This window comes from Lichenostomus cassidix, chromosome Z (genome assembly GCF_008360975.1).
Source record: "Lichenostomus cassidix isolate B80296 chromosome Z, HeHo_3.0, whole genome shotgun sequence".
Taxonomy (NCBI): Eukaryota; Metazoa; Chordata; class Aves; order Passeriformes; family Meliphagidae; genus Lichenostomus; species Lichenostomus cassidix.
This window is the reverse complement of record NC_139511.1, coordinates 53,531,454-53,545,705: the sequence shown is the minus strand read 5'-3', so window position 1 is coordinate 53,545,705 and position 14,252 is coordinate 53,531,454. Positions and strand designations below refer to the sequence as shown.

General features: G+C 45.5%; 1 protein-coding gene across 1 annotated transcript; it reads right to left on the bottom strand.

The window, feature by feature from the left end:
* Positions 1-3,857: 3,857 nt before the first annotated feature.
* On the bottom strand, positions 3,858-9,397 carry CD180 (CD180 molecule). The gene is given in 11 exon segments (XM_085043454.1): positions 3,858-4,079; positions 4,081-4,453; positions 4,455-4,703; positions 4,705-4,893; positions 4,895-5,356; positions 5,881-5,973; positions 5,975-6,097; positions 6,747-6,854; positions 6,856-6,911; positions 7,595-7,700; positions 9,369-9,397. Coding segments are annotated over 11 exon segments (2,010 nt in total).
* Between the last annotated feature and the right edge of the window lie 4,855 nt (positions 9,398-14,252).

Genomic DNA, 14,252 nt, shown 5'->3' with positions numbered 1-14,252 from the left:
ATGTCCCACTGCATGCCTTGGGTTAGCAACAGTTTTCCTTTCCACTTACTGTATCTGTAGTCGACTATATATAGATATAGTTGACTATATCTTTACTATATATAGTATAGTAGTTGATTGGAACTGACCAGATTGTTCTCCCATATACATGCCAAGGATGCATCTGGATGAACTGAGTGTAGGAATCATAGAATGGTTTGGGCTGGAAGGGACCTTAAAGTTCCAATTGCCACGGGCAGGAAGCAATGCTAGAGGTTATAGTTCAAGAGGCAAAAAGTGGGGAGCATCAGGAGGAGCAGAGGAGACTGCAGAGAAAGAACAGTGTAGTTGTGTTCTAGTACACATCAAGCCCTGAAAGATGCAGGTGTGAAGGGGAAGAGGATATCTAAGGGACATTTGGTAGGGAAAGATGTCTTCTGCTACTGGGGGAGAAGAATTTCCATTGGTTTTGTCAGATTGGGAAGGTATGGTATAGATTGTTTGGGAAAGGGTCTCACCTGCTCTTTTTCCAGGTTCAGACAAGACCAGTGAATGAGAGAAAGTTCTTAAAAGATGTTTCATTGACATCAGTGTGTATTTTTTGAAGTTGGCATGCGTAGAAATTGGCCCATTCAACCATCTTGTTGAGAGTAAAATCCTCCTTCAAAAATAGTCTTGCATCTTCCTGAGAGGCCTTGCTTATACACAATTAAGGACAGAACTTGGCTCTGAGTTTTGGTTTGTCCTGGTGGAATAAAGCTAAGTGCTTACCAGTTTGTGAAATGTGACTCATTAATGAAGATATGCTCAAGTTCCTTCTTTCTGTGAATACTGATAAATTCTGTGTTGTGGTGTTGAGTTGCACCATGACTTTGGGGACTTACAGTCCAGGAGGTAGGGTGGTGGTGAGTTAAATCTTGTTAGGCACCATTTACCTCAGGCAATTCCCTTGTTCTCTCTGTGTGCTGGCTTCATAGCCCTATTTGACAAAATGAGTGATAAAAGGCCTGACTGGAAGACAAAAGAGCACATCACACCAGAGCTTGACTAGGTACACAGTTCTATAAGAAACAGTAAAACTATTGCCTCTTTCCATGTATGTCCTTACTAAGTAATCCCAGAAGATTAAATCTTTGAATTTAAAAAGTCTTAATATATAATCTGGACATTTTAGTGTGTTATATCCAGAGCAAAATTTTCCTTCAGAACAGTCAGTCTCTCTCTTCAGGGTTTGTGTATCCTGAAACATACAGTGTATACTGTTCAGTATTGTTTGGACCATGTCTTATGAATGGCATTTTTGCAGGCAAATACAGCAGAGATGACACTGTAAAGAAAATGAGTAAAATTAGAACACCTGAAGATATGGTCATCTAAAGTTGTGTAGGGGGAAAGGCACGGACTGCAAGAAAGCCTTGATACTCTGTGCAAATATATAAGGCACAGGAAACACATTTTGCCTTCTCAAACGCCCTTGAGTTTTAACCAACTGAAGTCTAGACCTGAATCTACACCATGACACAAGGCAGCATTTCAGGAACTCGTGATGGTTAAATCCTGTGGTGGTCTCTCCATACAGACAAGCATCTCAGAATACTGTTCAGCCCAACATGCAGTTTTTCCTCCAGTCACTACTACATGTAACTACTAACTCCCACAGTTACTACTGATACTTGCAGCAGGTTTTTTTTTTTTTTTTGTGTTTATGGATTGTGTTATGCTCCCTTTTGATAACAGTATTTGTATTCCTGAATTTGTCTCCCACAATTTCAAGAGGCAAACAATGTAAGAAGCAAGTCTTTCTTAGGTGGTACACACACTGACAATCATGCTGGACTGTTAAGCTATTGGAGGTTGCTCATTTAACCAATTGGATTTGCAGAGTGAGAGGAAAATGCACGTTGAACCTTGGGCTGAGTTGAGGAATGTCTCTGCCTTGCTCCCAAGCACAAGTCAGGGCGTGCTCAGCTCGGGCAGGGTGGTTTGCTCGGGGTCAGTGCTCTCATGTAGCTGAGTCCTTGCAGGAGGGCAGGCAGCCCATGCAGCTTCAGCCTTAGCACAGCGCCTGCCAATGGCATCAGGAGGAGTCTTCAGCAGCCACAGGAGCAGGGAACATGGACCAGCAATATGCAGAGGCAACATTTTTGTTTGCCAAACCCAGGAATGTCTGTAGGCAACTGGAGAAGGAACATCAAACATCTCTCCCTGCATGCCCTCAGGCAGCACACGGCTGTGAAGGCAAGAAGAAGGAGAAGCTGGGGAGTAGGGTGGTGATGTATGGGATTTAAAGGCATCCAAAAGCTGCAAAAATACACAATGCATGAGTCTGATCCTCTAACAGATGGTAAAAAAGGCTTTTTAAAGGAGAGGTATTTCTTACTGGAGAAGATCAATCAGGGGTTCTAGTCAGCAGTAATCATCAGAAATGTGCAAAAACTTTCTAGTCCACCAAGAATCTTTGAAATTTTAGCTAGTCAGCATGTTAAAGAAGAAAATATTGAGGAAATGCCTTTGGGCAGGAGCTGAAGCTGAATGTGGAGTCCTGTATGGGAAGTGCTGAGAGTGAGTTGGCTCCCACAGCTCGGGCTGAACACGGCAGGGAGCAGCGCTGGCTGAGACTGCATGGTGCTTGCTCTGCTATGGAGACAGGAGGGGCATACCACCAGGAAAGTCGTGTCTATCCATCAGGGTAAGCCTGTTATTAAAGCACTAAATAAACATAAATGACTTCATGGTGAAACAGGGCAGGTAAGTAGGCCCAGCAAGCTCCCATTAGATCCTTGGTCAAATGCACATTATCTGCCTTGCTCTGGGTTAATTCACAAGTGATAGCAGAGAAAACAATTTGGTTTTATACAAGTAATGAGTCTTTATTCCTGCCTAGGTGTTATATATCCAATTGAAGCAGGGATCATCATCCCTGATTTCCCTCCAGGGATGCACACCAGAAGCAACAAGAAGCAGCTGTTGACACCAGGCACACCTGTGGGATGAGACTGTCCACTGTGCTGCCCTCTTTGCAGCCACTGGTTTTCTCACCTGGGCTGTGGCTGAAAGGAACTTTCCAGGCTGCAAAGGAATGTCTCATATCTGTCTGCACTGGGGGTTTTGTCCTGTGCAAGCAAGTGTAGCATGGCACCCACAGATTCTTGACCAAGTCTACAATTTTATGGTTTAAGATGATTCTGTCTTTATTTACTGTGGAGTCTAGAAAATAGCACAGGAGCAGTGCCTGTGCCAGGCTGAGAGATGGATAGACAGAATTTCAATGGCCAGGAATTCTCTAAGGATCAAGAGTATTTTAAAGAAATATTTTTTAAAAATCGCAGAGGTGATACATGCTGTCTCTGCCAGTCCTGCAGGCGTGTGTGTCACATGACTATAAATGTGTCTGTGCTACACAGGTAATATTTTTTTCTTTTTAGCAGAGTGAGGTACACTACTGTCTGCTCTTAAACAACATTGCTTTTTAAGGGTATTTGATAGAGGGTGGAATTTGGTTGGGTTGTTTTGTTAGTATTTTTTTCCTTTTTGGGAGTGGTGGTGGTTAGGTTTTCTTTTTTTAAAGAGAAGGGAGTTTGTATTTTGGCTGTTGGACTTTCCCTTTACAAGTGCATTAGCCATAGTAGTGGTACAACAGGGATTAGAAACTAGGATTTTGAATGAGGATTTCTCTGTAAGATAAATTATTAATTTTCAAGATTCAGATCATAGCTTATTCTTTCAGTTCTAATTTTTCATTTTTTTTCTAAAAGTTTTAATACAGATAGAGAGAATATTAAGAAATTTAAGAAAATACAAGTCACAAATAAAAACAGTGAGATGTCATTCAACTTAATACACTTGCTGTAGATATTTTCTGTGTCCCCATCCCAGACTTACAGTTGCTGGTAATTTTGGTTGAAATAGCAAGCACCCCAAATGAAGATGGCACCACAGGATAAAACAACCAGAACAACCGCAATGATTCCTGCTGTGTTCATCCCACAGGAGAGTGAGGTGGTGGCCAGCTGAATCCCAGCTGGCAATTTGGGTTCAGAGCACCTTGTTCCTTCAGGCTCTTCAATTTTATCCAGATTCTGCTTGTAGCAGGTGATAAAAATCAATATAAGAGCAGGTGCAGTCTGGAAAGTTGTAGCTTAAATTGATTATACAGTGGCCATCTAGGGACATTAGCTGGTCACCTGGTACAACATGGATCTTGTTATGGGCAAAACTGAGATGGATGCTCTTGAGATTGGAAAATGCATCTGTGCTGAATGCAATATGTTTGCTGTAACTCACACCAACATGCTGTAACTTCTTGAAGTTGTGAAATGCTTGGTTACCTACTACTGTCAGTTCACAGGATGATAATGTTAGCACCTCTAAATTGGATACTTGTTGGAACAGTTTGTCCTTTGGCATGATCCTAAACTCAGAGTTATTTTGACCAAGGTCCAAGAACATGAGGTTTTCCAAGCCTTGAAAGAGGATGAATGCTAGTATTAATGTGGGAGGAGGAAAGATTCAGCACTTGCAAGAGATACAGATTTTGGAAAGGGTTCTGTGAAGTGTTGTTGTGTAGAGGAGTGAAGGCTAAGTCCAGCAGCTCTAGGCTAGCACGGTTCTAAATGAGCAGATCCTGGATATAGAGGTGTGTGTTGTGGCTCAGATTCAGGTAAAGAAATCTGCTCCAAGCTCTCAGCTCTTTGCTACAGCAGTCAGAGCAGTCAATGTGACTCACTTAAATCGAGTTGTTGAAGCTTTGCCAGTTTCCCCAGACAGCCAGAGCCCATCTGCAGAACCTGTGAATTACCCTTGATGTGGAGGCAGGTGAGGGAGGGGAAGGCAGCAGAGCTGGTGTTGCAGAGGTGCTCAAAGCAGCTTGTGTTGAGAACCATCTCATGCCACTGATGCCAGGGTTTCCATCCATGCCTGGACGTGGGTTTGGGTTAGGTCCAGCTTTCAAAGCCTGGTTAAGTACTGAAATGTGTCAGCATATAGATTTCTGAAGTGCTGTAACTGCAGACAGAAATCCTTGACAGAGATAATACAGAGGCCTTTTAAAACATCTGGGTTTATGTAGGGCTCTTTTTCCATGCTGTAAAACGTCCCCAGCCAAAGGGGCTGGGCTCTGGAGTTCTGTATCCCCACCAGGACCCCAGGCATGTCAGCACAGTCCATAAAGTCCAAACTGCAGAAATGGGACTGGAAAGCTCCAGGGTCAGTGTATGTAATGTCATTGCCTTTAAGGATCAGAGTTACATTGCTGGTCTTCTGCAAAGCTTGGACATCTTCTGCTGTGATTCCTCATATGTTGTTCATTTGAAAATTGAGGTGTTTGAGATTTCAAGTGGTGATGTTGGGAGGAAGCTGCAGTGAAGAGATGTGGCTGCTGCCCAAGATTGTTGGGGTGGGTGATACCACCTCAGGAACTGCTGAGGAGCTGAGGGGTTCCAACACAGCAGACCCCCACTGGTGGAAGCCTTCTTAGTCCTCCCCCCTGGAGAACACGATGGTTCCTCCCCAAATTATGTAAATCCCCCCAGCTGTAACCTAACCCCTGATCCCATCCCTTCCTCCTCCCATTGGTTGTGGTGTTCCCCCCGCCTCCTCTCCCCTGACCCTCCAGCCGCCCCTTTAAATGTAGACGGCTGGGGTGCCTCGTTCTCTTTTTGGCCCTGGAACCCTTCAGAATAAACTCTGGAACCTCCGGCTGACTGAGCGCTCTGAGTTCTTTGTCTCTGGTAACGCACGAGTTATCCAACTCCGTGGGTGAGTGAGAATATGTGCCTTACACCGGCACGGGTGTGAGAAGGGCTTTTCTGTACAGCACCAGGCAGTGCTGGCTGGAGTGATCTCTCCATAGCCTAGAGACACTTTCGGTAAACGCAGAGGCCTGGTTCCACCCCTCCTCACCCTCCGCGTTACAAGATGATGATATCTAAGCTGTCAATATGTGCCATTGTAATAAAGGACATACCAGTTATTCCTGTCTGTGTTAAGATGGTCCAGGGAATGTGGGCCAGCAAATGCTGTGTCACACAGAAACATGAGCAGGTTTCCTGTCAGCATGACTGTTTTCAGCTGCCTGTTGCTGTGAAAGACACCATCATATACCCAACTGATCAGACACCTTGAGAAAAAAATAGAAAACAGCATGAGTGGCCTGTCTCACAAACTCTACTGGTATATATGATTACCCAAACTGCATCTCTTATCTGTAAAAACGCAGGATCTGTTGCCTTCAACAGGGCAATGATGTCTTTGTCAATGATGCTTGCTTGGTACTTTTAAGTTCACATTTAATTACAGAGTTCAGCTGAGAAGAAAAACCTGTCCTGAAATGATGGGTTTGAGAAGGCATTTGTGGGAGTCAGGAGACATGAGGTGTTTAATGTCTAACTTAACAGGAAAATCTCTTTTCCTATTAAAAAAACCAGCCATTTCCAAGGGCCAAACATGTCTCTCTCCAGTTTCTAGGGAACAATATTGAAAAACTAATAAAAATCTGCTCTAGTGACTCTGCTATCACTCCTGTCTTAGAGACAGTAGTATTTGGAAAAATATGTATTTCACCCACTGTACTGTAAATGACTGTCCTTAGAGGAGAAGCCCGGATATTGCTCAAGAGGATCAATCTCTGCTTAGCAAAAGAATTCACCAGCTGTCTGAAGGTGCTGGTTGTGGCTGCCCTGTGAAGGCAGAAGATGCTGCTGTGGTGGCTCCAGAGGTCTGTCTCTGACAGGGGCAGGGGGCTTTACCAATGTGATGAGCAGAATTACCTTGTTAAGCCCAAGGAGAGAAGAGACTTCAGGTCAGAGAAGGTTGAATTCTGGAGGGAAGGGAGCACACTGAAGCTGAAATCAAGGATTTCTGTTGTGACAGGTAGTCACAGGAACCTCTCACAGTCCTAAACCTTCACAGCTGTAACTTTTATTTTCTGTAATCTGTGGGAAATACACAGTGAAGCTGAAAGAGTTATGTACTGTGAATATAAATAGGAAAATACAGCACCTTGAAAAAAAACCCAAACTAACACAACCCACAAAATAACCCAAAGAGAATTTTGAATTATTTGAAACGCAGCAGTCAGAACCCTCAGAAGCCTCAGCACAGGCTTGCAATGCATAGCCCTGGGGTTTTGGGGAGTATGTTTTTAAAACAAATGCCTTGAGTCTCTCTTGTATTAATTTGAAGTGTCTCATCTGCAGTACTTTTTTATCAAAGTTAGCACATATGAGGACTGTTTACTCTTCTGGATGAATTATTAATCCTTAAAAAAGGATCCCCACAAGGCAGTTTTGGATTCTGAATGTCATGAGTCTTGTAACAAAACTTACTCTGAGAGAAGTCTTAAGTAAACCTTACAGAAAGAAAGTAGGAAAGAGGGGGTCTGGAAAATGTTTCTAGAAGGAATGTGGCCAAATTAATTGGATACGAATTTCAGTTACGCACTGCAGTCAGGAGACAGCAGGAATATTTAGCTCAGACTAGACAAAGACCATACCTGATACACCAAGTCTTCAAAATGTTTACAAAGGCTTTTAAGTTTTAAGTGAAAATAAATTCATTTATAACATAGAGAAGTCAACTCTGTGGATGCCAATGAAATCCGCTGAGCATGCCTGACCTGCTTTTGCATGAAGGTCAACCAGACCAGGTGGTCAGTGCCACCCTGAAATATTCTGCCATGCTCTCGAGGTGTGGGAATGCTCAGAGCATTATGCTTGTCCCAGCTGCAATGGGGAGCACAGACACAGCCACTGCAGCACCAGCCACCTCCACACCCCCTGCCCTCCCAAAGCACAGAAGGATGTGCTGTCCTGGGTGGTCCTGGGGCCAGCCTAGGAGGGGTAGGGTACCCAGGGCCATGTGGGAGCTGCAGCTCTGGCAGTTCTCTGCCCAGTAACCTCGCAGATGTTCAGCTTGTGGGGAAGTAAACACAGGCATGGCACAGCTGGCCAACATGAGCACTTCAATTGGACACAAAGCTGTTCTGCAAGTGGAAGAAAGCAGGCACAGGCAGCAGTGGTGTGTCCAGAGAGGAATGCCCTGGAGCCCACGGTGTGCAGAGGACAGTGCAGGTGTGCAGCCCGTGGGTGGGAGCCTGTGGTCTGTGGGGTTTGTTGAGGTGCACACTGTGTGGGCCCTGGGGAGCAGTGCACGGGGCTCAGGGCTTGCTGCTGGTACAGCCTGAGTGTTGGGGCTAAACCACATCCCTGCTAGCTCTGCTCAGAAGAGGCAGGTGGGCTGTGTGTGCACTCAGAGCCTCACGAGAGGGGGAAGAGCAGCAGTGTTTGTTGCAAACAACCAGCTGGGTTTGGTGAACACTTTCTTTCTTTCCTTTAAGCACAAATCCTGTAACTGGAGGGTGCCAGGGAGTCTCAGAAAGCAACATGGGCTTCCAGTGCTGCAGGCGGTGCAGCCTGGCAGGCTGGAGCAGAGATGGGCAGCGTGGTGGAGTGGCAGGAAGTGGAGAGGGGCTGTCATAGCAAAATTCCCCATCCAGGTGGGAAGTGCAGCTGCTCGACTGTCCAGCTCCCCCCCTGGCACGCTGGGTCCCAGCTGGAGTTCAGTGCCAGGCAGACAGCACCTAGGAACAGCATCAGCAGGAGGATGAACCAGTGCTGCCCTGGCTGAGCCCCCAACATGTAGGCACCTGGCATGAGCTGGGGGCAGAAAGCCAGTCAGGAATGCTGTGATAACACTTGTGATAGCATGGGGACTTGGGCACAGCCTAGAAGCACTGATACGGTAAAAAATCTACAAAAATTACAAAATACTGACTTAGGAGCTAACTGCTGCTGTGTGTAGTTTAGACAGATAAAAATAATTTAACTGTCACTGTAAATGAGAAGAGTGCCTATGTTTTGCCATTCAGATAGAACTGTGTTTAAGCAAGCTCTCTCCATATGCCTCAGGGCATGGAGTGGCTCTCACAGTGAACTGAGAAGAAACTATCCCAAGGGGTTCCTGTTGTGCAGCTCTGAGTGCTCAGAGATTTGTAGATTTAATTCAATCAGGAATTTGCTTTTGGCCCCAGGTGTTCTCTGCATAGGGCTGCTTTTCCATTGTGCTTCTTCCCTGAATAAAAAACCTTGTCTTTTTTTTTCTGTTGTCTCCCACTTGGAATAGAAAACACAAAGATGGAAAAAAAAAAAAGGAAAAGAGAAGAAAAGCAAAGACAAAATAAAATATTAAGGAAAAGAAAAAAGCTAATGAGTCAGTCGTCTCCTGCCCCTGGGAAAGCCCTGGTACTTCCTTACTATTCTCATATTGTATTGCACACCAACCAAATAGCAAATAGAGACATCATCATACCACCAGTGTGTGCAAATTCCTGTATGAAGAGCACAGCACAAGAGGTAAAATCCTTGTGCCTCTCCTCTGTCTAGCTCTCATACCTGTGAATCACCCCGGGAAAATTTACCATCCTTCAAGCTCTCTGTGTGATGGAGCACAGTGCTGGTCTGATGGGCTCCCAAAATCCCCACCAGTGGTAGGAGAGGGTGTGAGGGTGCACAGATGCACAGCTGGGAGGAGGAGGAGGAAGAGGAGGAGGAGAGACAGACAGACAGAGGGCTGACATCCCTAAGCATGTATTGAGACACCTGTCTTATTTCTCTGATAAAGACCTTCAGACTCCCTGAGATCAATCCCACGGGGACTGGAAATAGTCAGATGTTAGCAGGTAAGTGTTTACCCCAGATGTCTCCAGGTCCTGCACACCAGAGGGATGGCAGCTGTCACTCCTCTCTGCACACATCAACTGCAGCACTGCATGCTCTGCAGCTGGCACATCCAAATAAATGTGAGTGCTGAAAACCAGGAGATATTAACCAGAGGCCATTGTGGAGAGAGGTGGTTTGGTTGCTGCAGTGGATGATCTTGTGTTTTCTCCCCTGAATGACGTGAGACTGAGCAGAGAGATCAGACAAACTGGGGGAGTTGGCTGGAAAGCAGGTTGTAAATGTTGAACATGCTTGCTGAACTCAGTGTGAGCAAAACAACAGTTTAAGAGTGAAAGAGGAACTTGCCTGCTTTAAATATAGTCAGGCTACAGTCCACTGACGCTTTTCTGAGGTAGAACAGATTTTTAAAATGTGAAAACTGAGGAAAAGTGGTCTTCATGAAGTGTCTCTGATAAATACAGGATAGTGCAGATGAGATTATAGCACCCTACCAAAGGGGAATTTAATGTGATGGGAAGTTTGAGTTAAACAAAATTTAATACCTCACTTAGGAAACACACAAAATCTTGTAAATGAGCTGCAAATGAGAGCTCTGCTTTGGGGCTGGTGGCAGTGGTGGACTTGGTGGTATTAGTTTTACAGTGGACTCAATGATCTTACAGACCTTTTACAGCCAAAACCATTCTAGAGCTCTAAGATCTGTGCCCATACTTTTTCAAAAAGGATTGTGTTGCTGATGCACAACTATTGCCATAGAAACAGTTAAGCTAGAAAGCAGTACTTCAATCCGAAAATTAACATTCTTCCTCTTGTATTTAGATTACAGAGAATGATCACTTTTTTGGAAGAGGAGAATATTTCTAACTATCTCTAAGATGACTACATGTGTGGCCACTGCAGGCAGGAGGGGATCTTGTGCCAGCCAGCCAGGTGTTGGGTCCTGACTGCCCAGGACAGCACTGAGCCCCAGCTCCAGCCAAACAGCTCAACCTGTCTTTTTCTTTCCTTTCTTGAGTGACTGGGTTATTAGATTGACAAATTGCTGCCTTAAGTGGCACTCTTTCTTCACCACCTGGGAGAGGAAGGCATTATGAATACTTACTGAGCCCAGCAAATATGTCTCAGCCCAGTGGAGATGATCCAGACCCTGCATTCAATTGGTGAAGCTTCAAGTAATCAAGATGCCATTTGGAGTGCATCAAGCTCAGCACCCGGGAAGGTGAAAACACCTGAACCTCTCTTGTTCCAAGGACATGCACAAAATCAGGGACTTCCACTCTGATATAGTGTGTGAATGCCACAGGAGTGCTGGTAGCTGATTTCAGGGTTCACCTGAGCTGTGCTGGGCTCATCCCTACGGACAGCTGGGCAGAGGGGAGCAGGCAACAAGGCGTGGGGAAGCTGCCACAAGTGCAGACCTCACTCGATGTTGCATGCTTGCCTAAACGTGTTGGCTGCACTGTTGGGGCTGGCAGGCACCAAGAGGCCACAGAGCCAATGCCCTGCTGCTGTATATGGCTGCTACTAGGATGCTTCTGTGCTAACCTGATTGGCTGGAGTTTTTTTCCTCCTCTTTAATTTATGGTATACAAAAGAAATAACTTCTCTCAATGGCAGGACGAAAAGCTGAGCCCACATTCCTTCCTCCACACTAACAGCTTTGCTTCTTACCCAGCCACTTCTGTGTTTGCTGGAAATCCTGCTTGCCTTGCAGCTGGTCACAAAAAGTTCAGAGGAATTTGATTAGTATGTTTGCTCCTTGTTTATCTGCTACTTTCCCTGTTAGTGCTCAGAAGCTAAGGCTCAGCATGCCCTTGTGAATTGGATTTGCATGGCCAGGTTTTGGTAGTGGGGCAGCTACAGGGGTGGGTTCTGTGAGAAGCTGCCAGAAGCTTCCCCCATGTCCCACAGATCCAATCCCAGGATGGATGTGCCACTGGCCAAGGCTGAGCCAATTAGAAACAGTGGCAACAGCTCTGTGATAACAGATTTAAAAAGTGAAAAAAGTTATTGTGCAAATGTAATTGCAGCCGGAGAAGAGCAGAGTGAGAATATGTGAGAGGAGCAGCCCTGCAGACACCAAGGTCAGTGCAGAAGGAGGGACAGGAGGTGCTCCAGGAACCAGAGCTGAGGTTGCCCTGCAGCCCATGGTGCAGCCCATGGTGAGGCAGCTGTGCCCCTGAGCCCATGGAGGTCCCTGGGGATGCAGAGATCCACCTGCAGCCCATGGAGGAGACCCACACTGCAGCAGGTGGATGCCTGAGAGGAGGCTGTGACCCCATGGGAGGTCTGTGCTGGAGCAGAGTCCTGGCAGGGAGCTGCACACCCATGGAGAGAGGAGCCCACACTGGAGCAGGTTTGCTGGTGGGACTTGTGACCCTGTGGGAGATCCACTCTGGAGTAGGCTGTGCTGAAGGATGGCACCTTGTCGAAAGAGACCCGTGCTGGAGCAGTTCATGGAGAACAGTGTCTGTGGGTTGGACTTAATGCCAGAGAAGTTAATGAAGAACTCTCTCCCATGGGAGGAATCCCATGCTGGAGGAGGGGAAGGACTCCCCTTGCTGAGCAGCTGCAAGAACAATCTGTGATGAACTGACCATAACCCTCACTCCCTGTGCCACTGCGGCGGAGGAAGTAAAGTCTGAGAAGGAGGGAGTGGTGGGGGAAGATGTTTTTAAGATTTATTTTACTTCTCATTATCCTGCTCTGATTTCATTGGTAATAAATTTAGTTAATATCCCCATGTTTATTCTGTTTAATGGTATTTGTTGAGTAATCTCTTTCTGTCCTTATCTCAGCTCATGAACCTTTGTTATATTTTCTCTTCCCTCTCCAGCAGTGGAGGGGACCAATAGGGAGAGTGATGGGTGCCTGGAATCCATCCAGGGTCAAACCACTGTGCTCTGTCATCCCTGCTGTTCTTTCCTGGGGTGCAGCAGCTTGGACTCACACATGCTCTCCATGACTTACTTTTTTGCAAATTGTGAGCCCTGGTGGCACAGATACTTCCTTAAACCACCCATACCAAAGCCCTCAAATTTAAAATGAATGAGGTATTTGGTAAGAAAAGTCCTCTGAATCAGGAGGACCATTAGCCAAAGCTAATCCTGTCTCATTCTGCAGTGCAGTGAAGCTTATTATTATGTGTCATGGAACTTATATGCCATATAAGAAAGCAGGAATAACTCCAGAGATGTTTTTCTTTTTAGCTGTTTTGGTGTTTGTTTTTCGGGGGGGGAGCTGGGGAAGGAGTGGGATTGTTGAGAAAATGGGAAGATTTTTTATTCAAATAATGACTTCTAAGGCCTAACTCAATTTCATAGAATCAGAGAATAACCAGAGTGGAAAGTGATGCACAGGGATCTTAAAGCCCAGACCTTGGCCCTGCACAGGACAGTCCCAAAGGTCACACAGTGTGCCTGAGAGCATTGTCCAAACACTTCTTGAACTCAGTCAGGCTTGGTGCTGTGACCACTGCCCTGGGGAGCCTCTTCCAGTGCCCAGCCACCCTCTGGGTGAAGAACCTTCTCCTAATATCCAACCTAAACCTCCCCTGACTCAGCTTCATGCCATTGCCTTGGGTTCTGTCACTGCCCACAAGAGATAAGGGATCAGTGCCTGCCCCTCCTCTTCCCCTCACGAGGAAGCTGTAAGTGCAATGAGGTCTCCTCTCAGTGTCCTCCAGGCTGAACAGACCAAGTGACCTCAGCTGCTCCTCATATGGCTTCCCTTCAAGGCCCTTCACCATTTTTGTTGTCCTCCTTTGGACACTCTCTAATAGCTTTACATCTTATATTGGGGCTCCCAAAACTGCACACTTTGGGTAATGAAGAATTCATTATGAAATTAGTATTGGGTGACTGAAGTTCCTCTTCTTGACCATGTGCTCAAGTAATTGTTGAGCTTAGTAAAACTGACAGATGGTTAGGGGTATTTGAATTATTCATTATGTGTGCCTATCAGATTAATTTAGAATTTATGGCAGTAGTCAGTGGGAGTGGTTTTGGTGTTGGCAGGGGCTTTGCAATGGATTCCCACCATGGTCTCAGACAAGTTGCAGACCCTCTGTGACTGTGTTGGTAGTCACAAGCCTCCCACCCAGGTAGGAGCATAGCTGCCTGGGTTGAAGGGAAATCTTGAGTGAAGTCAAATCCACCTGGCTGACCCTGCACCTGGCCTAGCCCTTGTGTCAGGAAGGGTTCCCAGTCAGATCACACCTCCAAAAACCCAGGTCCTGAGGGGTGCCACAGGTTAAATGAACCTGGAAAAGACTTGTAATGACTGTAGGAATAAGTGAGAATTAATCTAAAACATTAAAATGGATATATATGTTAAAGACATTAAAATACATCTAAATATGTTAAAAAGACTAGAGTACCTTCAGAATCCCTATGAGATGTTAATTCTTTCTTTTTTAAAAGATTATTCATGTCAATCTCTGGGTCTTCCATAGCTCTGAAGAGAAGGGGATTGGCAACTCAATACAGCAAGCCTTCCAAAATACCTGTAAATCCTATGCAGGATCAAAGGATTAAAAGGGTTTTCAGCTATTGCCTTCAAGTGTGGATTTTAAGATTTGACTCATTTATTGTTTTC